The sequence below is a fragment of the Hesperophylax consimilis genome, chromosome 14, assembly GCF_061612785.1.
Source record: "Hesperophylax consimilis isolate HC1 chromosome 14, BYU_Hcon_1.0, whole genome shotgun sequence".
Lineage (NCBI taxonomy): Eukaryota > Metazoa > Arthropoda > Insecta > Trichoptera > Limnephilidae > Hesperophylax > Hesperophylax consimilis.
Window position 1 is genome coordinate 31,486,890 of NC_142849.1, and position 25,889 is coordinate 31,512,778.

The 25,889-nt window shown below is 34.5% G+C and overlaps 1 protein-coding gene across 1 annotated transcript in view; it reads left to right on the forward strand.

Moving 5' to 3' along the window:
* The first annotated feature begins 3,314 nt into the window (after positions 1-3,314).
* qin (tudor domain-containing protein qin) overlaps positions 3,315-25,889 on the forward strand; it is a 38,355-nt gene continuing 15,780 nt past the window's right edge. Inside the window, exons 1-14 of the mRNA XM_089639746.1 lie at positions 3,315-3,394; positions 3,477-3,564; positions 7,176-7,426; positions 7,898-8,042; positions 10,470-10,621; positions 10,783-10,863; positions 11,131-11,382; positions 17,016-17,110; positions 17,196-17,359; positions 19,519-19,623; positions 22,446-22,523; positions 23,383-23,538; positions 24,691-24,838; positions 25,589-25,717. Of these exons, the coding sequence (XP_089495872.1) occupies positions 3,507-3,564; positions 7,176-7,426; positions 7,898-8,042; positions 10,470-10,621; positions 10,783-10,863; positions 11,131-11,382; positions 17,016-17,110; positions 17,196-17,359; positions 19,519-19,623; positions 22,446-22,523; positions 23,383-23,538; positions 24,691-24,838; positions 25,589-25,717 (1,814 nt within the window). The 5' untranslated portion in view covers positions 3,315-3,394; positions 3,477-3,506. The remainder of the gene's footprint in view (positions 3,395-3,476; positions 3,565-7,175; positions 7,427-7,897; positions 8,043-10,469; positions 10,622-10,782; positions 10,864-11,130; positions 11,383-17,015; positions 17,111-17,195; positions 17,360-19,518; positions 19,624-22,445; positions 22,524-23,382; positions 23,539-24,690; positions 24,839-25,588; positions 25,718-25,889) is intronic.

The following is a 25,889-nucleotide window of genomic DNA, read 5'->3' on the forward strand; positions in this document are numbered from 1 at the left end:
TGTCATCGATCTATGTGGTTTATCTATGGACCAGGGTTGCCAACACATGGTGAATTCCCCAAACACGGGGAATTTCCAAGAATTTAAACCGATTTCATATTTTGTCGCGAGGACTTTAATCTTTAATGTGCTTTATGTGATTTTATTCCTGAACGAAAGAGAAAACCCGAAAAAGATTAAATGGTTTATTTTAATAGAATTTTGTCTCATTTTGGAGGTAAACAAACTTGTGGGGAATTTGAACATGTGTTTTGGGTATTTTAGAACATATGCATTGGCAATTCCGCAATGAAAATTTTACCGAAGCCGGAAGTTTTCAACTTATCAACATAGTTTTAAATATTCTAGCACTAACGAAAGAAGAACTAAGATTTTAAGTAAATAACTTCGTAAATTTTTGTCGGTTTATTACTTGAAAAACATCTGCTTTTGTCCAGGGAAGAAACTAGCTACACCTTTCCATAGCTTTTTTATCAATTATATTATCAATGGTAGGTAGTAGGTATGGTTCCATCTAAAAATAAAGTATTTTCGCTAACACTTCCAGACTCGCATGATATAAAAAATACAGAGCCAGCTGAAATATATTTTTTTGACAAATATTTGTTGCGGCGAAAAAAGGCGAAACAAAATATTGACAAGGTAATGAATGAAATCCCAACATTGACATAAGTGCAGAGACGCGTTATGTTTATACTAATAAAAGAAAAAATATGACGTTTCTGGTTCTAGATTTAAATCGAATAACGATACGCATACGAAAAAAAAAGCCACAACAAATATGTGTGAATGAATGAAATGGCTACAAATAACATCATTCATAGTTAAATGGAACGGAACGCATTAGAAAGACACAGCCACTCAACGAATATGTGTACGCGTGAAACAGATACAGTATTGTGGCAGCGTTTGTGTCAGACGGTGACATCTTGTCTAACCGACGTACTTATGTGCGATACTAAACGTAATAAATCATAAGTTTGTCCGCAGGTGGGTAGTTTATTTCTGGTCCTCGAGGACGATCGATGGTTCGATGAAACCACGCGCATTGTCTCAGCAACCTATTTTCCCTTTTGATTAATCTAAGCATCCCAAGGACTTTTTATTTATACATTATACGTAAAATGTTTCTTTGCATTATTATTAATAATATATTGATATTTGGATAGATTATTCCTTTTTTCCGACAACCGTAAAGCATTTTCCAAAAGGCAGTCCAATCAATAAATTTCCCAAACTATCAAAAGGAAACTTGAACTAGGATGTCGTCAAGCAAAAGCAAATCATCGCCGAGAGACAAATTTTGTTTATAAGTAATCGTCTACCCTAGTTTGCTGTGAGATATATTTACAGGCCCAAAAATGTATAATTTTAAAATAAAATAATGTAAAGCTTTACGCTTAATTGTGATTAATGCAACAGTAATTTTAATTATATTCTATGAATACGGAACGGAAAAAAAAAGATTAGAGTGCAATATTAAAAGCAATATACCTTATTTTTTAATACAGATTCTGAATACATGTGGGTATAACTCCTTTTCTTCCTTCGTGGTAGTCATAAATAAACCACCCACGTGGTAGGTAATATATTTTTTAAAATATTTTTATCGGTCATCCTTATGCTGGAAGTACACGTTCGCCCAATTCAACGTTCCAACGTGCTGACCCAATGGTATGGATGACTTGGCGGTTGCATGCGTTGGCCGCCAACGCTGGTCGGTCAACTCGATTATAGTCGGTTTTTGCGCACACATCAAAGAATCTTGGGGTCAAACTGCAAAGAGCGTTCACACGTTGGCTCGGCCTTCAGTTCGCAATACGTGTTCAGCGGAGACAGTGAATGATTATTTAAGTTTACGAATGACGATGATTAATAATTTAACGTGCTGTACAAATAAATTGCTGCAGCTACGACGATTTCCATACCCATCTAAATTTAACGGCCTCCATGGTCGAAGGGTAAAGCTTTCGTGCCGGCGTGCGCAAGTAAATTTTATTTGATGTATTAGTGTCATTTCAGAATTCACTTATTTAAAAATAATACAAATATAGTGCGGGTGTTTGCTGCACGTCAAGAGGGGAAGATACTTTCAGTATCACCCTGGTGTAAGACCACCGTTCAGAATCAAAACATTGCTTGGAATGGCTTTAGCCGTGTTCGGTGACTAGATCTAGTCAGGTAATCCCCCACCTTCCTCTACCACATATCCCATCGAGGATGCTGTAGTCTCATTGGCTCCAGACGGTTCGGAGCAGTTAAGACTCTCGTACGGTATTCACACAAAAAAGAAGGTAAAATGGCCAACGCAGAATCCCTATTCTTATGATACCCTCATTTTCATTTTTTATTTGTTTTATATTTCCGAAAATAGTGAGGAAAAAATTACGATAAGTAAGGCATATTTAATTTATTTTTTAATGAATCATTTTTGGTTTGCCGCCTTAACGACATGACCGTTTTTAACCTGCCAACGTTGGCCCCAACGTTAGCTAAATCGTTCACACATTTTCAAAATATTCGCACATTTCAGAACACCTTCGTAACCTTCACTGGCTCAAGTGCCCTGAAAGAATCCAGTACGAACTGTGCTGGATGGTGTTTAAATCCATCAATGAAAAGGCCCCACCCTACATCTCTGAACTATGCTTCCCGGAAAACACTGGTCTGAGGCAGTCAACGCTTAGATCAGCAACATCAGCAGCTGTAGGCAGACTGATAGAACCTATGCGCAAGCCAAATACTAAGTTTGGTGATCGCGCTTTCGGAGTATCTGGGCCGAAGGCTTGGAATAAACTCCCTCCGGAACTAAGATCCATAACAAGTCCAAGAGAATTCAGGTCAAAACTAAAAACTTACCTTTTTAAGCTGTCGTACCCTTAAATTAAATATACCAATCCTAAGAGAAAGCCCAGTTATATTCAATTTTTCAATTGAGTCCTAAATCCTGTATATAAATTTCGCCAATAAACAATTAGATAATGTTAATTAAGTGTTAATCTCAAGTGACTTACCAGGTAAGTATTGTACTGTATATTTTCTCCATAAATAGTTAAGTAATAACATAGATCACTGTAGAAATGTATTATAAGTTTGTGCAGCGCCCTTGAGGTGTTTTTGCACAAAAACGGCGCTATACAAGTCATCCAAGTATTATTATTATTATTATTATTATTGGCGAGTTGGCTTCAACGTTGGCCCAATGCATTGGGCCAACGTGGACTTGACCCATTAGATTGTCTATGTCTATGGATTTTTCAGCTCTCTTTCTGTCACTTTCTTTATTGTTTTGGTCGCGGTCGCTCTTTTCTATGCTCTTTTCTCTTTGCTTTTCCTGTTTACGAAACGTCGGAACGTCGCTATCTGCCGGTCGAATAGAAATTGGAATTGAGAAGTATGAAACATCATATTCGGATACTTCTTGACATATCTGAATATTTTAACTGAAAGCTTATCATAAACGTCTTGATTTTCAGACGCTGAAACAGAAAACAGCAACTGCCGGCATGGAGGCGATAAAAGTAGCGCCATGTTGCAATTGTTGTCAACCGTTTGGAGTAAATGGTAAATGTTTTCCCGCTAATCAAATTATTGCACTTATCTGAAATAATGTTTTACGTATTTGTAACAGTTGTCTGGAATCATTTAATTTAACGCATTGTACTGCGAATTATAGCTGACTTTTGTCAAATTGTTGCAATAACAATGGCCTAATCAAAATTTCCTCTACTGATAGTAGAATACTCTACCGGAGGCCGAATAAGAACCGATGACATCATATAATTAACAAAACATACTTCAGTAACATTCAATCCTGAATTAAGCATTATTGGTTCATTTCGGTATGAAGTTTTGCCTGTTTCGGTTAGAAGATGTGGATGAAAAGTTGTCAGCAAAAATACCTCCTTTTATCCTTTCAGATTTGTGCCGAAAGAGTGTTTGTATGATAGGCTTTCATTTCCCCCTTTAGTTTTTCAGTTAGCTTTGGCATTCCTTTTCGGTTTCTTACTGTACCACAAACATTTGTTTTCGGTTATGTAGCTTTTGAAGTAATAAAGGGCTAGTGTACCAATTATCAATTTACAATGTATGTCCCCGATCTAAATATGGGTCATGAGTGTCAAGACTAAACTTCCTGACATGCCCACATGTGAATATAGTACATATTCTGTTGTGTTTCCAGTATAAACAATGATATTAAGCACATATCCCGTAGCACAGATACACATTACAATTTTTTTATTCCCAAAACGACTGGCTTTCGATGGAATATGTTGCCTAAATGACAGTCTATCTTTGAACAGCAGCAAACTTTCGTCAAAGCATATATTCCTGTAAGGGTAAATGAATTCTCCAAAAATTTTTTGAAAATAATCAACGACGTAAGTAATTTTGAACATCTTGTCCCCCACCTGCTTGCTGAGTATTATCACAAAAGTGAAGCATACAAATAATTATTTGGAATCTATTTCGAGACATTGTACCTATCTGAATGTATTGGTGAATATAGTAAGATATCTGAAGACCATTGATCTTGTATCTTATTCCTTGAATAGCAGGCCATCAAATGGCGCGATGCCAAAAAAAAGTAGAGTTCTTCATTTGTCATATTTGGTCCATTGTTACCTAGGATACCCCTGATGGAAGAAGTTACCAGAAGAAAAATATGCATATTTTGTTAATCTCACTGTAATTTCGACACTTCAAATCATAATGTACACCATTAGATACATAACAAATTAAATTTTCGTCTTTATGTCCATGTTTAAGAGAACGGTTGCGCGGCTTTTTTTCACACAACACTTAAATTTAGATTTAATGGCAAAATACTTAAGGGCTCACATCCCTGCATGCTGATAACTGAGTAAATTTGAAAAATTATTATAAGTTATGTCGGGAAAACAATTATTTATTGTTAATTTCACATTTTTTATTAATTTTCATCAAAAAAAAAACATTATTTTTTACAGGTATATCTAATTATTTAAAAAAAAAAAATCCCTCCGTTAGATTATAACTACTACATTATTTTACAAAATTCTTTTTTATTCTTGCAGTTCGATAATTTTTGGTGAAGTTATGATGCCGACAATGGTTTTCATTAGTAGTCCATTTATACCTGTAAAAAATAAGGTCAAAATTTAAAAATAATTATTCTGAAATCAATAATTTATTTATTTTTTCACAATACAACCTTCATAATAATTATTCAAATTTACTCGGTTTTCAGCGCAGGGGTATGTGACCCCGTAACCAAACTAAATAACTATTTTTAAACAATAATCTAGTACTGAAATGTGCTACTTTATTTATCTGTGTTTAAAATTATAAAATACGGGCCATTAACTCTTAGGATCCGACCAACTACAATAACAGTTCAGTGAAATGACAACTACATTCAGGTGTAATGCAATGTGCAGTGTGTAAAGCTAGGTTTTAGGATATTTATTACAGGGAACTCTATTAACCCTAAGGGCCCGTTTCCACTCCCGTTTTCAAATCGGAGGCGGGTCCCGTTTTAAAATCGAATACCCTATAGCCCTGTTCACACCTCCGTTTTTAAAAACGGATCCGTTTTAAAATCGGATCCTACTCTACGAAAAAAAATAATTATCGAATCAACCAAAACATTTTATTTACTTAATCTTCAGTTTAGGAGTAAATATAAAAAAAAAAATAAAAAAAAAGACGATCGTGCGCCATGGACGACGATGAAGCTCTTCCTGTCGTGTGGTACTTATGCAACCCCAGTGGAGCATCCGATGCGTGCACAAACACACATTACTCGTGGTGGTCCTACTGCAAATAATATACGATCAGAATTCGCCGACTATTTCGTTTCTCCAATAGGATCTGTATCTTGGCAAGAAGCAGCTACACACACAAAATAAAAATAAACAATTTTTAATAAAAGTCGGTACTTAACCAAATCTTTTCTTTGTTTTTCTTCCAATTTCTCAAAATCCGGCATGAACAAACAGCAAACTTCTCGCCAAGCCGATAATTTCAATAAATTATTTTTATACCTTCTGTCGTTTTATCCCACAGCACAACTCTTTCTTCGACCAGTGGGATTACATTTTCGGGATTTATTTCCATATCAATTTTTTATAGTTTTAATTTATTTACTTAACAAAATAACCCAATACAAGAATAATACTTGTGACTGGGAGCAGGCGGGGTGTGGCGGGGACTCTGCCGGAACGACTAGGCGACAAGAGTGAACAGCTCCATACAAAACTACGAGCGAGCTAGTTCCGACGCGCTGCGCTGGCGATCCATCTGACAAAAAATGCCGGATCGGTTTTCAAATCGTGTCGGACAAGTGTGAACAGCTCCATACATCCACTACAGCCGCTAGGGCATCCGATTTTAAAACGGGACCCGCCCCCGATTTTAAAACGGAAGTGGGAACGGGCCCTTAGGATCCGACCAACTACAATAACAGTTCAGTTAAATGACGACTACCTTCAGGTGCACTGCAATGTCCAGTGTATAGAGCTAGGTGTTAGAAGTTTTGAACGCATTTCAATACTGTCCATGAAAATTCCTATGTAAACCGTTTACATTATAGATATATTATATTTGGCTTTGAGATAATTACAAAATATTACCCGGCTTCTAGAGGCTTCAAATCGATTTTTCACGATTTTTTAGACAACTTTGGCAATTATGTGCGAGTTAATGATATTAAAAAAAAAATAATAATAACTTTGCTCTTGTTACTATGTAAATATAAATTATTTAAGAAACCATTTTGATGGGCTTAAATTTAAATTACAAATGACCTGTTTATTTTGGAACACAAATTTGTTGCACCTAAATATAAAATTTCAACCCAAAAAAACACTTTTTTTAAAATGTTTATTTTTTAAATTTTGTATTTCATTAAGTTGCCTCTAAAATCATGAAAAATTGAACCCTATATTTTATAATTTAAAACACAAATAAAGTAACTTATATCCATACTGGATTTTGCTACAAACCCCTAAGAAAATAATTATTCAGTTCGTTCAAGTTTTTTCACTTCAAATACAAATTTAAGTTTTGTAATAAAAAGGCTAGATGGCAGGTAATATGGCATACATTTAATAAAATCCTTTGATTCGAAGCTTTGAGATGAAGCTTTTGAGGGAAAATTTATTAATGTGCTGTTTTTTTTTTTTCCCACTTAGGTTACCCGATGAAAGGCAGACTGCCATATCTATTACAGTGTGGACATTCTGTCTGTGAGAAGTGTATCTTCACGACAATCAAAAGCTCCCACGGTGTCAAATGTCATCAGTGTCAAAGCAAGACAAACCTCTCCAAAGAGGAAATGATCTCGGTCAACTCATTCCCAGAAAACTTCAAGATGTTTATCCCGCTCAATTTCTACATTCTTGGAACTCTGATTTACAACAACTCAAGGGCGGAACCCATCAAGGTATTGTCATCTTAATAATCAAAGCATAATGTTACCAGATTACTACAACTAGTTTCAGCTCCCAAGATAATATCATGAGCTAAGGGAGCTTTGGAACCTTATATCAATGATGCAACTAGTTTATGGGGCTGACAGATTACGCTATATACATCATTTGTTGGATATGCTATTTCAGCATATCGCTTGCCATACAATCGCAATGGGAATGTATGGCGAGCGATGTTTGTCCGGTCGGTGGCTGGGTTGACATCGCGTTTGGGTCCCACTCAGGCGTATTGTTTTCAATTCTTCGGCTAGCTAAGTCCTCCATCACAACACAATCAACATTTTCCGCTTACTGTGGCGGTAGTAGGAGATTTTCAAATATCGTCAGGATATTCGTAACCCGAGAATGATTGTCTTTCTGGCGCTAGTAAAAACCTACAAATGATTTGTAATAAATTTCTAATATGCTATTTGTTTCCTTTACAGCAAACTGGTTTTATTTTACCTGCGGGTCACAGCATGCAACAATTGCAAAGATATAAAGGCCACCAACACCAGCCTGTGCAATCTACTCCCTACAATTCTCCCTTCACACAGGGAGATTGTCAAAGGAAATTTCCACCAAAAAAGGGTCAGTACCATTTTATTAGGTAGTACAGGGCACCTTGAATGTACCTCTATGGAAAAGAAAAATGTTATCGCCAATACTTTTGTTTTACGATTTTTTTTTAAATAAGGAAATTGCCGCGCCGCACCCTGTACTATTCATTTATTTAGGAAAAGAGTGCTCATTAATATAAGAAAACTTTACTTAAAGTGATAACAAAATGTTAAAAAAAGTATTATAAATTAAATGTTTAAACGATGGAAGAATTAAATATACAGAGACATAAATAAGAACTTTAAAAATTACGTAAATATTAAAATTAAGTGTGTTATATTAATATGCATTATGTATATAAAAAAAAAGTTCCGAAATACAAGTAATTCAAAATAGAGCCGTACGTAATATATATAATCTGCCATGGGATACACATGTCAAAGATATATACTCACAGACACAAATACTTCCTTTTACAGTCCTGCCAAAGTATAACATCACAACTGCCATTCTACAAATAATTCAACACTCCTCACACACCAACACTAAACCAGTCTTTAATTCTGACATACACCAGCACAAAACACCATCACAAAATCAAATACATTTATCATCATCTACTTACACGACCAAATTTGGAATTAACTCCTTACAATACATTGCACATAAACAATATAACGCATTACCTAGTAATTTAAAACTTCCGGCAACTAACAAAAAATCATTGACAAAAGCTCTTAAAAGATATTTCCTTAGCAGTGTCATTAATGACTAACACAATCTTTCTCTGGTACTCCATAATAACATCTGAGTTAATTTATTTTAATGTATCTATTTTAATGTATTTTATTTATTTGCCTTGTCCTTTCTAATGTTGTGTTTCCCGAAATGAGTTTTATAAACTCATTGGGAATACATAATACATTATTACTTTGTTATCATTTTGTAATGTATTATCTTGTAATAAAAAAATTTAAAAAATGTATAGTAACATAGTAATCTTATATTTCACAATATATATATATACAGGGTGTATCGGCAAGTACCCGATAAACTTTAACCAGCTATTCCTCAGCACATTTGGAGTAAAAAATGTTATGGGCGCTTTACTGTCCGGTAACATTTTTTTTCCATTAAAAACAAAAAATAAATTAAAAATCCACACTCCGTCACTGTCATTTGCATTGTTTCTCGTGTTCAACAGCTGTTATTAGCAAGTGTGTCAAAAAGTGTCCTCGCTCTTTCGTACACACTAAATAATAATAGTTAAAAATGAGACGAATGGTGCCGTGCCATTTTGTTGTGATTGTAAAAGCGCGCCAACGTAGGTACGTACATACATTATTCAACGAAACTCGAACAAAATATTGTCAGATGGGTTTTCAAACTTTGACAAAGGATAAAACATTGGTGACATGTAGTGAAAATATGAATGGTAAATTTTTTATTAAAAAAAATGTTACCGGACAGCAAAGTGCCCATAACATTTTTCACTCCAAATGTGCTAAGGAATAGCGGAATAGCTGGTTAAAGTCTGTCGGGTACGTGCCGATACACCCTGTATAGTAAATCGTAGTTTATTAAATAAATGTAAGATACACAATTATTATAAATTAATAATTGTGTATCTTACATTTCAACAAAGTATGAGTTACATAAGAATTTTAGAAAATATAATTGGCCACTATGCAATGAATTCGGCTGGGTGTTTTAAAAATGTTTAGTTTTTTCTTGAAAATTTCTTAATATATTTCTGTTAGGTCCGTAGGAAGATCATTGAATAATTTTATACCTTTATATATAAAATGATGTTTGGCTGCTGTTAAACGTAACCATGGTTACTGTTAGTCCTCCTGTGGTGTGATTTTTAACACTAGTATTTATTTCTGAGCATATTATATTGTTACTGAGTTCTTTATGGTCTGGAGTAAAGCTATATTGAAATATTACTTTGACTATCTACTCTATACATTTTTATTCCTTACTAGCTGTACCCCGCCACGCATTGCTGTGGCTCAGTCTGTCTGTGCAGGTAGAGAAACAATAGCGCGTGTTGCTTTTATGGCCGAATTACACCTGAGTTTTATAACGAAAAAACGTCAAGTCAAAAACTCCTAGAATTCTATATTTTGATTTTTTTTCCTTTCACCGATTGACTCAGCCGAGCACTCGGTAGGTGTTTGTTTGTTTGTTTGTTTTTTTTTTTTTACTTTTTTTACCTTAAGAAATTTCAAAGATTTAAGATTTTGAACAAACGAAAATTAACATTTTTATTTATAATAGAGAAATAGATAAGGGGTCGCTGGCTGTAGGTACAAGGTACACCACAATCTATACATCTGCCCTGATGATGGACACTGTAACGCTGTCCGAAACATTTGCTAAAGAAGGAGGAAGCGCAATATCACATAATAACCCAAAAAATTTAAATTATTACAATAATGTATTTATTTTTAGATTATCACAAATTTCTGAAGTCTCTTTCGTTTTGCCCTGAACACCCGGACAAGAATTGTGAACTGTATTGCTCCGATTGTTGCAAGGCCATTTGCACCCAGTGTCTGGTCAAAACATGTGGGAAACATGCATTCTCTCTAGTCACTGAGTTGGTATGTCTTAATTGTTTTATGTAAATAATGTTTTAAAGTATTTTCTCATAATCACCAATAGTTGAACTTTCACTCCGGTGTGATGAAAGCATCAAGTACATAAATCGAAACCAAAGCAGTAACTGTGTTTGTTATTATATTTATATTTTTTAATTTTTCAGAACGAACAGTTTATAAATGATATCAAGGTTCACAAGAAGACCACCAATGATGTCATGCTCCGTATGAAAAAAACCGCAGGGGTTAGTTTAATTTTCTACTTCTGTATTTATTAACTTCTTCACTTGCTACATAATATGAATAAAAGGTGCCCTCAGCGCTATGCGCACATAGTATGTGCATTAATTTCCTTAGAAAATGTATGAACGTCATAAAAAGTGCCACTTACAACTGTTATCCTGTAAACACCAGGAACTCAGTGAAAAGGAATTTAAAGACCCGTATAAGAAGCTTTTTTCTAGTATCTCGGAAACCTTATTAGAGATTTTCACTGCATGTTTTGTTTTCAGGAATTGGAAAAGAAGCGATCACTGACATCTCTCGGATCTGTGGACACCAAGTCTACGGAAACCATGCTCGCCGAACACTTTGATCGCTTCCACGGCGTCCTGCAGAGAATGGAGAACTCCCTGGTGGCAGAAATCAAGTCCAACAAAAACTACCTGAGCGATCTGATTAAAGGACTACACGATTCCGCCAAGGACCTATCCGATTTTATCAGCGCTGTGGATTATTTCACTGAGCCGGAAAAACAAAAGGAGGTAATGTTGTTTATCATAGTCAAATTTGACCAATTTGGCTTAGTTGGCATTGCGTTTGGTCCCACCCAGGCATTATGAGTTCATTCCTCGGCTGGCTAAGTCCTCCATCACAACACAAGGAAAATTTTCTGCTTACTGTGATGGTAGTAGGAGTTTTTCAAATATCGGCTGGTTATTTGTTACCTGAGAATGTTTTTTTTTCTTTAAAAAAATAAGTTATTGTGGTTTTATTCCTGGTTACATGGAAGGGTTCTGCAGTGCAATGTAATCTAGAATATGAGAGTGTGCTGTATATTGTACAAAACTCTCTCAGTAATCAGATTATCCGGCAACTACTATAATCCGCCTTTGTATTCAGTAGTACATTGTCCTGTGCCTATACTCGAATGCCATGCTTGTACACCGACGCATACACACTCAGACACCAAGACCGCCGTATCATATCTTTCAGTTAGTCGAAGGTGTATTCTAGCAACTGTCGCATGTATTTCTGTTTGTTTCGTTCTGCCCCATTTTTTGTTTGATGAAGGACAGAGAATTTGAACAATTCTTCAAATTAAAAGTTAATTTTCAAGTTCTGTGAATGTGCTTTTCAGGTTCTGTTATTATTTCAGTTCTGTCAAGTAACTGGCCTATAATAATAATAAATAATAACAGAACTTGAATAGGACTTTCATGGAACCCGAAAATGAACGTTGAAATTTTATGAATTGTTCAAATTCTATGAAACAACCCATCCTAAGTTTATGAAGTGAGTCTTATGGCGAGCGTAAAAACATGACGCCTCAAGTTGTAACAATTGATTTTAACCTAGCAAAAAAAATGTTAAGAACAAGGATGCAATCTTAAATGAAAGATTCATTTTTATATAAAAAATAATTTATTAATATAAAATACAGCATGAGAACCCTTAATGATCTTTTAATTAAAAATAATAATGGACTCAAGTCGTGCCTAACCTCGAAGATATCGAGCCATAATCGGCAGAACAGCGTAAGCGACGTTTTTTGTCAAATTACGATTTTTAACGAAAGCCGTTCAATTTTACCTAATACGTATGCTACAAAAATATAACAGTTCTATCTTACGCCTGACGCTTTTTTGGTACCTGTGCCTTTTAGCGTATGAACTTCCTTACAAATCTTGTAGACGAGCAAAACAGCGCAACCGACGTCATTTGATAGCGTAAGCGACAATATGGTCGGTTACGTTCTTACGCCGAACGGTAGAGAATGTTCCAGTTTTGTCAGTTAGCGTCCATCGGATGACCGGTAAATCTGTTTAATTTAACGTTACGTATTTAAATATTAGCATAATTAGTTATATAATATTAATATAATTACTGTTACCTACTACGCACTGTGCGTTTAAGGGGTAAAATGTCATTGTGTTATGAAGTAAACTAATACAAAATACTTTTCTTGTGCAGATGGCTCCACAAACTCCAACGCGTAAGATGGTAGAAATAGCATTACAGTCTATAGCCAATACCTCTTCAGGTTCACCGATTATTCTGCCAAAGATAGATAGTGATTCAAGAAAGTCACCTACATTACCGAAACCTTTGACTACTGTTCGTCTAGTAGATTACACTGATAGCGAAAGTGATTCGATGGACATTCTGGAACCCCCCGATAATAATTTAAGAACAATTTTATGTATTGACGAGGAGCCCCATAATCAGAAAATGGATGTTTGTGATGGGAACACTTCAGCAACAGCACATTTAAGTCCAATTGTTCATTTCTCCGATACTGAATTATGTTTAGATTTCGAACCATCTGAAGAGTCTTGGAAGCCTGATTCAGATGATGCAGAAATGAGCGATGAAAGCTTACTTATTGGGAGTGTTAGTGATCCACATTTATCTGTTGGATATGCTGGGTTAAGGAAATCAAAATTAGTCCCAAAGAGAGTGCGAAGGAGAGGAGAAAAATGTAATGGACAGCACAAAAGTGTTAAATAAAATCCGTGTCTAAATAAAAAATGTGGCAACAATTGTGCCATTCAATTCAGTGAAGAAGATCGCCTTAACATACATGCATTTTATTGGGGCATGGCCAGCAACCAGCGGCAGAGGGACTGGCTTCTTTTGTGTATAAACAAACAGCCAATCAAAAGAAAAAGGGCTAAAAATGATAGCAGAAGAAACACATCATATAAAAATTTCATAAATTGGAACAAGAAAAGAGTTCAAGTCTGTCAGCAATTTATTTTGACAACTCTTGACATCGGGAAAATGACTATCAGGCATGCATGCAATAATATTTTAGAAAATAATTTTTCTAAAACCGATATGAGAGGAAAGCACGAACCATCCAATAAAACGGACCAAGAAAAAAAGGACATGGTAATAAAGTTTACTACACAATTGCCCGCTGTTCCATCTCACTACTGTCGAAATAAATCTTCGAAAAGATATCTTCCTGCCGATTTGCGTAATGTGAAAACTGTGTATAAAATATACATTGAAAATGTTAATTCATTAGATGAATCTGGGCATAGTAACATTGTGAGTCTGAATATTTTAAGAAAAATATTTAATACGAATTTCAACTTGGGTTTTCATTTACCTAAAAAGGACAAGTGTTCTTTATGTGAGAAAGTGAAAAATTTGTCCGGTGACGAGAAGCTTCAGCAAACTGAAATGGATATTTACAAAAGTCACCTCAGCGAAAAGGAAAAATGCAAAGAGATCTTCATTAATGATCAGGCTAAAAGCAAAAATGATAATGATATTTTGTGCGCAAGTTTTGACCTCGAGAAGGTGCTAACCACTCCCCATGGAGAAAGCGTAAATTTGTATTATAGTCGAAAATACGGAGATCAAGTATAGGGATCTTAAAGGTCTCTGCGAGAAAGGTATTATTCCTGAGAGGATGAGGCATGAATTTTTGGAACTGCCACATGGATCCACAGTGGAAGATACCTTACCCTAATCCGACCAGGAAGACATGTGAATAGTTTTGAAAAATGTGGCTCAAACCAACAAACTTTTTCAAAAATTGCCGATATAAGTGCTATTATTAAAAAAATATATACCTACGATGTATCTATTATGTTTATTATTTGTTAAAATATTTTTGTTTTATTTTTATAGTTTTTAGAAAATAATATTTTTTCTTAATTTTCCCTGTAAAGTACAAGCAAGATAATTAAAAAAATATTACTTAAAAAATATATATGTTTTTTATTAGTAGTTACTTATGGCCTATTGCATGATAAAATTTTTTTAAAAATCTACTCCAAATAGCGTAAGCGACATTTCAGAGGGAAAAAAATCTGTTAGGGTTACAGGCAAAACAGCGTTACCGCCACTATCTCGACAACTGGAGGCATTTAAATAAAAAGTATTTTCATTTCATACAGGCAGTAACCAAAGATTATTAATCTTGATTAACCTAAATCCTTTTTGGAATCAATTAAGAGAGTTAATTAAAAAAAACCTTCTCCTGTATAATTTGCAAATTGTCGCTTACGCTGTTCTGCCGATTATGGCTCGATATGTTAGAAGGACGGTCATATTTTACTTGAAAAATAAACATGGTGGTTTGATGCTCAGTTAAGAAAAGAATGTAGGTAGAAAGACAATTAAATCTTGAAATTGCGATTCATTACTTAATGAATAAATAGGGCGCCAGTTCCATCTAAAGTAGACGAAACAAAAATTATACTAAAGATTGAAATAAAAACCAATTTAAAATAAAGAAAGCTAAAGAATTAATACGGGAATGCATGTTGAAAAACCTCCATTCCCACGGAGCTCTTTCCTGCGTACGTCCGCTGCCAAGCGCTGTCACCAGAAAACTGCTGATTCATCTATCCCAGAGGTTCCCAAACTTTTTTCCCCGTAGACTACTTGTCAATTTTTTTTTTCCGTAGACCCCCTGCCTGCCGAATATTGTGATAATCGTTTATTTTGTTCGTAAAAAGATTCCCTTCCCTTGCCTGTCCAACAACTGGGTGGCGGAATAGTTCCTCTGTCTTTACACTGTGCAGACAGGGGCGCCCTTGTGAGGTATTACACCAAATGAAAATGAAGCAGGATAAGCAACGGGAATTTCTTTCTGTAGCTAGCACTACAGAACTGCCCCTTGAGTTCTTTGTCAGTTCTTATTCCTGTCATTTCTTCTTGTCACATGATTTTTGATTCTTCTACGTTCCATTTCCATAGTCAAAATGTCCTCAAACTTAGTTTTTAAGTCTGTGTGAAGTACATTTAAATGTTGATAAACGTTACCCTGGACGTTTTTCAAAAACAAGTTGGGGGTCTAGGAAAATTCGCGGCTTCCGATGTGCAATGTTATGCTTCAATAAATTAATTCTGACGAGAAAAAGAACTTATATCTCTGTTTATATACCTCAATAAACAACTTTACGAAATACAAAAATACAAATATCAAATAAGTAATTTCTCAGTCTATTATTAGTATTACGTAAACTGTGTTATTTGTGTTAGGTGTATTGTGTCATTTACGGAACTCCTAAATGTTGACTCGAGGTAAATGGGGGTCGGCTCGTATCCGTACCCCCATTTGAATCTTGTGGACTCCTAAATTTTTTTCTCGCTGACATGTGCCCCTAGCAAGCCGATATCGACCCCTGGGGGTCCATATAGACCACTTTGGGAACCTCTGATCTAACCTGTTCAAGCCAGCCAAGCTCTGAACAGCTATCTCAGTATTGCCAAATATGAGGCGTCTGCCTAAGACTAACAAATTAACGGCATACTTGATTAATCCGTTACAAAGTTTAAGGCGATGCCATACGTAGTAATGCAAAATCATGTGTTTTTGGTTTGAAAATTTTGTCATCTAGAAATGTTTCAGATGCTTTAATTAAATATAGTAGAGTATTTTTTAGATAAGTCTTTTTATAAGCCCAGAAAAAAATAATGTATAAGGCCTATGAAACCTGCTTTAAAGTTCAAAATCTCCTACTTACGAACGCATCATGTTATGTTCGGTTATGATTTTATTGTATAATGTGGCAAATTAAGTTCTTTATAAAATGATCGGAAAACATTTAAATATTTATGCCTGAACATCCACAAAATAAAATAAAAGGCATTTTTTGGCTGTGTTTTTTTCTTGCATAAATCAAAACAGGCGGATGGTGTTAAGCGGGAATTTAAACCTTATCGCCATCTACGTAAGGGTTGTTATTGATAGCGGCTCAATTTAAAATATTACACAATGCATTGCCTTAAACTGAAAATTTTTATGAAATATCGATGACTGTGTTTGTTTTTACGAAACACCCCTTTTGAGCATATTTTGTATTTAAGCAGCGCTATAATCATCCGTTTTCTTCACTAATTGAATACTTGCCCGGTTTTTGGGGTGAAGGTTTAGTAAAAGTATTGTACATAAATAAAGCTTTCAGCGAATATAATCTAATCTTGCCGCCATACTGTATAAATATGATAAGTGTTTAGCATGGTTGACAACATTATCTTTATCGGAGATTGCATTTTGTTCAAACAACATAAAAATATTGATTTCATTCTCCTTTGGAATTGAGAGGTATTTCCATGGATTTATCTAAAGTAGACCTTCTATAGTAACCGCAATCGTTTGTCATTATGGTTACCACTTTTGGGTTTTTGTTAAATATTATTTGTTAATTTATAGGTAAATCTTCATAAAGTAGCAGAAGAATTGGAGAGAACAGCCAACTTGCCCTGGTTCTTGGAAGAGGATATTAAAAGCTTAAAGCCGACAATAAAGTCAGTACGATACATATACTTTTATACTTGTACATATTTATGATGATTTTTATTATTGTGTGTCTAATAAACAAATTTTATGCAGATTAAAAATTGATGAAGACGTATTCAAAGTTGTGGAAAAACACTGCCAAATTGAAAGCAGCAATTCAAGTCTCAAACTTTTGTCCACTTCCGAGCTTCCCACATACGTAGAGTTGCCTCCTGTCCCTGACGATACTTGCGAAACTGCGTCGGTCAAGTCTTCAGGTAATAATCATCAACTTATCATCCGTGAGGAAAACTTACCTACTACTTCTGTCCCCACAATCATGCGACAAGACAAGACTTGCATTGATCACCTTCGACTGCTTCCATCTTCGGCATCCTATAATCCCTCTTCATCGATTTTCACTAATTGCCCAAACCATCTAGGTTTCCCTTTCTTAATCTTATAATATACAAATGTTAACCACCACTAATGTATTGGTATTATATTGGAATATTGATATTATTCCTAATGATATAATAATTATTAAATTCATTTAATAATTATTAAGTCATGCTAGGGATGCCCCTGTGTCATGGTGGGTTAAGTTTACAGACTGAAATTGTTCATAATAATGAAATGATTATAATACAATTAAGATTTATATGATAGGTGGTTAGAGCATGGAATGTTTGTACGGTGACCAAATATGTCATCAAAATGACAATTCAACACACCTCCAAAAAGTCGTATAACGTCATGAAAAATGATGAAACAAAAACTAGGTTAAATAGGTTACATAGGTAACTATTAACCACTCAGAACATTAGAACGTCAAAAGACGTAAATATGATAATAGCGGTCAAGACATTAGAACGTCTTTTCACGCAAATGCGCGAGATTTTACAAAAATCGATTTATTTCCATCACTAGTATATGGATTGCCATGATTTAAAAAACAGAGTATCGATAATGAATAACGCTACGCGTCTGTATTCAAGAATATCTATGGAACGTAGAGTTGCATTATCTAAGCCGATTGAATCTGTCATCTTGTTCGTTCATAATTTATTGCGTTTCTAAATAATTTATTAAAAATATTTTAGTTTGAACGGTTAATATTTTGAGGTGACTAATAGTTTCTAATTATATTTCTTCAATATATAAAGTGTTATTTCTTTATGATACTCAGAAAAAAGTACATTTTTCTAAGCTTTGAAATAATTGTAAGCGATTTTTACATTTTTTTGACGTTTTCATAAAATGTATATTTAGAAACGCAAATATTTACGTATTACAACACAATGCAATAGTTGATTTCATAATCTTTCCAAAACATTTTTTAGAATGAGGCTACATTTCCCAAAACGTGAGTTATGAAGCTTTTAGCAAAACTCGTAAATAACACAAAAATTATCACGTTTTGACAGTTCTCAAAGGAACACATAGTAGATAAAAGTCTTTGTCTGAGAGATTAAACCTAGTTTTTGTTTCATCATTTTTAATTACTCTATATCACTTTTTAAAGGTGTGTTCAATTTTCGTTTTGATGAAATATCATGGAACAATAAATTGGGATAACCGTTGCATGTTTTAGTTGGTTTGGTTTAAGTTTTATTAGTGACTACAAGAATTTTGCTGCCTAAGTTCGTTTTGATATTACAAAAATAATAGTTAGCATGATCAGCCAAGGTTTTTGTTTTTTTTTATTAATTCCATTCATTAATTCCCAATTAATTATTTTTTTCATAATTTATTCCTAATTAATTGATTGCCAAATAATGAATTAACAAGTCGAAACAAAAATGAAATGACAAGCAATAATTAGTCGCTTGAAATATCCATACACATTGAAAATATCTCCCGAGTAAAAATAAATGCCGCCGACGGGAATTGAACCCGCGCCTTCTGATGTTCCGGTCGGGTGCTCTGAGACCACTGAGCTACGTCGGCTTATTTCCAACACGCCAAATAATTCAATACGAAGACATTTCTCTGAAATTTGATGACATTACAGCAATAATGTACGACATATATGTTAAAATAATTTGATTTACATAAAATTTTTATCTATATATATTTTTTTTTTGGAATCTACGAATTAAACGCAAAAACAATTAATAATCATTACTGAAATTTTGTATGCGGCGAACGGGATAATTGTGATTTCATCTAGAAGATGATAAATAATGCATTGATTTTGGATAACGGGTACAAGTAAAGAAAATAAGTATAATATTTCAGGATTGTCATTGGGATCATGAATTGGGATTTGGCACAATTATTAGCGCGGTTGACTCCAGTCGCTGGGATGAAGGTTCAATCCTCAATCAAACGAAAAAAATCTTTGAAATGTTTTTTTTTTACTATTTAATGTCCAACTGAAAAGTGATTGCTTTATACGGCAATATAAATATGTAATGTTTTTACAATATTCCAGGCAGTTCTAAAAGTAGCCGGAGCACCTCCTCCTTCCCGATGGGTGCCAGGGCTTTCAAGGATCTCGGTGATCTCAATTTTGGTTTTAAGACCAAATCTGATAAAGGTTAGTACTCGTAATTTACCTTCAATTGTCAATATTTTGAACAAAGTGCAAAGTTTATTAAAATTCAGACATATAACAACAAATGCACATTTATGAAAAATACTAATTTCGATTTTCTGTGCGTAAATTGAAATACAGTCGAACTTGGTTACACTTGGTTATGTACAAACTGATTAAATGTAAACTGTCCATTTCCCGAAAATGAATAAATTAATAAATGCTCCTCTATTTCCTCTTCAAAACAATTAACGCATTATAACTATCATCACTTGGTTCAAGGATTCCAAGAAAAAAAACACTAACTTGTCTATCTTATTATCACTACCTTGTGCGTACTGTACCTACCTTAACTACTCATAACTAGCTTGCGGGATTGTTTTGGGCTGTAAAATTTTACTTGACACAGACCGTGATGCACAAATCAAACAGTTTGAAAATGGTCTTGAAAGCCAAAACAGCTGTAAAAATAATAAAAACCAAAAAATACTTGCAGAACTTATTAAGGCTTGCACTACGTCGTGTAATATTTTAAATTGAGCCGCTATCAATAACAACCCTTACGTAGATGGCGATAAGGTTTAAATTCCCGCTTAACACCATCCGCCTGTTTTGATTTATGCAAGAAAAAAACACGGCCAGCCTTTTATTTTATTTTGTGGATGTTCAGGCATAAATATTTAAATGTTTTCCGATCATTTTATAAAGAACTTAATTTGCCACATTATACAATAAAATCATAACTGAAAATGCGTTCGTAAGTAGGAGATTTTGAACTTTAAAGCAGGTTTCATAGGCCTTATGCATTATTTTTTTCTGGGCTTATAAAAAGACTTATCTAAAAAATACTCGATTATTTCAAAGGCCAAGATGTATTCTACTCGCAGTATTTAATTAAAGCATCTGAAACATTTCTAGGTGACCAAATTTTCAAACCAAAAACACATGATTTTGCATTACTACGGATGGCATCGCCTTAATTATGTTACTAAATTTGATTTTAATTAAATATAAAAACAATAAAAATGTATTTTTGTTTAAATTTTTGATTGATTTTGCAATTTTTCAAGCTTATTAACAGTATTCAATCTTCCCGGGTCTGCGCTAGCATTATTAATAAAAGGCATTTAGGAATATCAAAAATTCTTTTTTTTTTATTATTACATTTGTAATGTCTATTTTAAGTAGTTTTTAAATAAAATAATATTATAGAGCTTAAATATAAATTATATAAAACAGAACTGTAAGTATAATATACTTTAAAAAGATTTTAAGGGAACCTACTTAACAAGAAGCAGCAAGGTCTGCTGTTAAGCTGTTTCACCGTTGATATCCGAATTGATTCTGTTTAACAGCTTAACTGTCCTCCCCACCGACATGAACATTAGCAAGTTAGACCTGCACGCTGGGAGATAAAACAGTCTACGTGAAATATGAAATTGTCAGGAATAGATAGAGCTGCCCATAAGGGCGACAGGAACTAACCAAGTTGCGCAGGCGTGTCTCTGTCAGTAATTTATCAATAAATGAATCTGACAGAATACAGGGCATTGTAATACATATCACCATTTAGTGTGCGAAAATAAAATCTACTTACGAATTATTACTTCTTTTTACAATGTCACGCATATTGCTGGCTACCACAGACATATGAATATATAGACTAGAAATTAAAAGTGAGGGGTAAAATCAACTGTTGAAGAACGAAGGGGGTAAAGCTGACTGTGATTCGTCAATAAATCAATCTGACAGTATATAGGCATCTCGCATTATAATATCACCATTTAGTTCTTAAAAGTAAAATCTGCTTTTGAATGAATAGACATTTTTACATGGGAGCGCAAATTACTCGCCACGTTATGAACAAATTTGCGAAGTCCAAATTCGGCAAAAAAAAATTTCTTCTATTTTCAGAGTCGAATATTTTATTTACGTATTTAGTTAAGACACTTTTATAAGTGTTCATAATTTACTTCCCAGTAACAACGATGCGCACACTTGAGAATCGCTACATTCGACCAATGTTGGCTCGATGTGATAGTATATGTTTCTACAACTGATTCATATTATACGACGTGAATAAGCTTAAAATGATGCTTACATATGGAATGTAATACGACAATTGGGTTTATTCTCTTTTTCACATCTATTTTTACAAGTTTTTATAGCAAAGCCACTATTTTGCCGTGTTATTTCATAAAATGCCTCGACCATAGCTCGACGCTAGTTCGAACAAGAATGATGACGTCACATTCTCAAGATTCACGGGAAGCCATACGCGAGCCCAGCCGGCTCCAATGGAACCGGTATGGGGAGTGGGGAATAATACGCTTTTAATCACTTAGGGCAGGTCTACTAATATTCATATGTCTATGCTGGCTACCAAAAAAAATCTTAACTACATATCCTAAATCAGGTAAACAAAAGTTTGAGCCTTTTCCAAAATTTTATATTTTGTTACTATTTAGACATTTTTACAAATGTGTTATAATTTACCGACCGCACTTAATTTTAGCGATTCTATTCCAGGCGATTCTTTTAAGAATGAACATTCAGATCCTGCATAGAAAAGTTCCATAATGGACTGCGCTGCAAACCGTTGCCTTACTTTAGTGAACTTTACTTTTCTGTGCAGGGTCTGATTATTTTAATGTCGTAGATCATTCGGAGCATTTTCGAAGTCTCGTGGTGCCAAAAATATGGTCACATGGTTTGTCTCCAGCTCTTCGAAATGATACCCGGATTTCGTATTCGGCAAGTCATCTCTTCTGCCAGTGGATATAAACTATTTTCATAGATGTTTTAATTGCATTGTACCTTTCCAGTACAAACTGCTTCCAACACAATTGATGAACCGCAAGCTGACAAAAAACATGACAAATTCATCAAGCCGCTCATCGTAGGTTTGTAGATTTTTTTTAAATAATTTTTTAACCAACTGTGAAGAAACCTTTTGATTTGTATAATTTTTACATCATCAATTACATATTACAGGCGTGCAATACTCTTGTTAACCTTTCCTTATCTGTGGTGTGTATTTACTACACTTTGCTTCTAATTACTTTAATAACTCTATAAATATAATAAATTCTGGGTTCAGATTTTAGGTATTCCTCTGCTATACATTTTTGCACTGAATTAAAAAATATTATTTTACATAGTTTTCAAATTCAATTAAAAATCAGAGTGTTTTGTTAAAAATCGGTAACAAATACTCCAATACAATCAACCATGTGACAATGCTACGCGAAGAGTGTGCGAGGAAATGACACGCTATTGATGTCCCGCTTTAGTTCGCTATGCATGGAACATGAGAAATCCACACGTCCGCAGTTGTATTTCGACCATCGATACTTATGAACGCATAGCTGTGTGTGAGTCCAGCGTCCATCCAGCACCTGCAGCCAGTCGGTCGCGGGCCGTCGTTAGATAACGACTCCTCGCACGTTTGTTTAGCATCTGCCGATGGTTTTTTCATGTTTTCAGCAATTAAATTACAATTTTTATCACTTTTGATATAAAATAAATAAACACAAGCGATTAACTATGAATATTCATATTTTTCCAATATTAAATCGCTTATTTTGCGCACCGGAACGCGTGGATTTTTTTAGCACAGTAAAGGAAAGGTTAATCACTGTTTAAACCATGCAATTTTAGTTATTTATTAAAATAACAATTGCTCTTGATTTTTGAAAATTATGTGAATTTTGACAGGATATTTTATCAGTCTGAAAAGGGTTAAAAATGTTGTATTTTTAGGGTTGACTGAAAAGGTAGTGGTGACACATATCGACAGCCCACACGATTTCTACATTCAGAGGGCCGTCATGTTACCAAAGATTAAAGAAATGTCAGACACATACAACCGCATGAAAAGTTCACTGGTTGAACCGAGTGAGGCAGATATGTTTCCAGGTAATTATTCCATAAATAAATCTTATGTATTTGTAGAGGGGTACATACTCTAAATATTGCCCTGGTGAAAAACCTCCATTCCGAATTGAAACGTTGCTTGAATTGGCTTTAGCCATGTTTGGTGACAATATCTGAAGAGCCATCTACTTCTCCATCTCCTTACCCTTTTTACCCCTTTCAGCCTCAACATTGGGAATTGGTAATGCTACAATCCCATCGGCTCTGGGCAAGTGGGACTCTTGTGCCTTGTTCATGTTTTAATAAGATAGAATTATTTTTAAATGTAAGTAAACTTGTTGCTGAAGAGAGCAACAAACTGGCAGCTACAACTTTATTCACTTAGGGAAGCACTCAGCTTAGTGTGACTAAGGCCCAGTTGTTTCGCAAAAATTCACGTGTGACAAAATCATCAAATTCAGCACCATTTAATTTCTTTGACATTTGGAAGGTTCCCGTTAAAGTGCATTTCACCTTTCTATCAAATTGTAATAAGCTGACAAGTTTAACAACATGATAGTTGTTCTCTTCTGCTGATCACAATTTGTTCAAAAGCTGAAATGCCCAGAATTTGCATTTAACAGGGACAAAACAAAAACAAAAAAAACCGCTTAAATAAAGCGCCATTTGATAAAAAAGTTACATTTGAATTTCTGTGAAACATTCCAACAGGGACAAAAAAAAAGCACTTAAATAATGTGCCATTTGATGAAAATGTTACATTTTATGAAAATGTTGCGTTTGATGAAAATGTTACATTTGATGAAAGTGTTATGTGTGATAAAAATGTTACATTTGATGAAAATGTTACATTTGATGAAAATGTCTGTTTGATGAAAATGTTACATTTGAATTTCTGTGAAACATTCCAACCTTAAACAACAATCCTTCCATCCCCCTTTATGGGGCTGAGAGATTATGCTAAATTCTTGTGGCTTGGCCTATTTCAGCATATCGCTCGCCGTACAAACCCAATGGGAATTTATGGCGAGCGGTATGCTGAAATAGGCCAAGCCACGAGAATATAGCGTGGCTTTATTCTATTTAATTTACTCTTCTTTCTTCATCCATCCGCTGTACCCATTCAAACTCTCCAAACATCACTTTCCTACTCTTTAGTTTATCATTTGATTAATCCCATGTATGTTTTTTTAGGGACAATATACATACTGTACGATAGTCAACAACGCAGATGGGATAGAGTGAACATGATTCGAAATGATTCTAGTTCGGATAAAAAGAACGGCGAATATAATGTGAAGTTTGTGGACTTTGGCAACACGGCCATTGTCAACATTAAAAGGTTTACTATTTATTATTAATTTTATTATAAGTTTTAGTACCATAATAGCTTAGCAGTCTAAGCTAGTTCAACAAGCTTTAGAATCCAGTGACATTAAAGTGATTTAAAAAAAGGAACGAAAATCGGCTTTTTGTGAGCAGCTTTTTTTCTTAATTGATATATATATATAATATATAAAGTTATTTCATTTTAAGACATGCAAATCTAGAAGACCCTTTCGAAGAGAATTACACAGAATTGCACAAAATTATTGTGAAAATGCAGAAACAAGTAAATAAAATGCATAATCATTTACTTGACAATAATAAAACAAATATTTAGATGTGCGTAAAGCTGAATATATCTGCGTAAGTGCCTAAGTTCGAAGCCTACAGATACAGAACAAATATGTCACCCGAATGCGTTCCTTTCCGAGTCCAACAAAGTTATCGCGGCGCATAAAAATAACGAATTTTGGCCCTTAGATATTATTTATTTATGTTGTATAAAATATACCATAGGTTTTTAGCTTGTGAGTTGTGGTGAGATGCTCATTCGTACAAGCGGTTTTTTTTTATTATGGTGTATTGGCACACCGTTCAAACTGTAGTAATGTCATAATCAAGAAGGTCTTGTTTGCCATAATTATTCTTTGGGGATTAACTGCACATCCGCACATTGGAGAAAACAGCTACTGTTAGAAACTGAATGAATTTTATAAATTTGTCTATTACACATTACTCCTTTTGTTAATTTGCTTGTCTTTTGTAGGTTGCGCATTGCACCAAAGGAGCCTTTCTTCCCGGTGTATTGCCACAGGTGCACTCTTATTGGATGCCAACCCAAAACAGAGGAATGGACGGATGAAGCAAATCTACTTATGTACAGAATCATTGAAAAGTGAGCCCCATTTTTACTGTATAAAAATGCATTCTTTGGGAGTTCACTGCCCATTAGTCATTCTTGCCCATGAATACTAGGCTGATGCATTCTAATCCCTAAGATCGCGTGAAACGTAGCTTCCTACCTAATAAACAATTATACTTGGCTTTTATAGTATACTATATACACA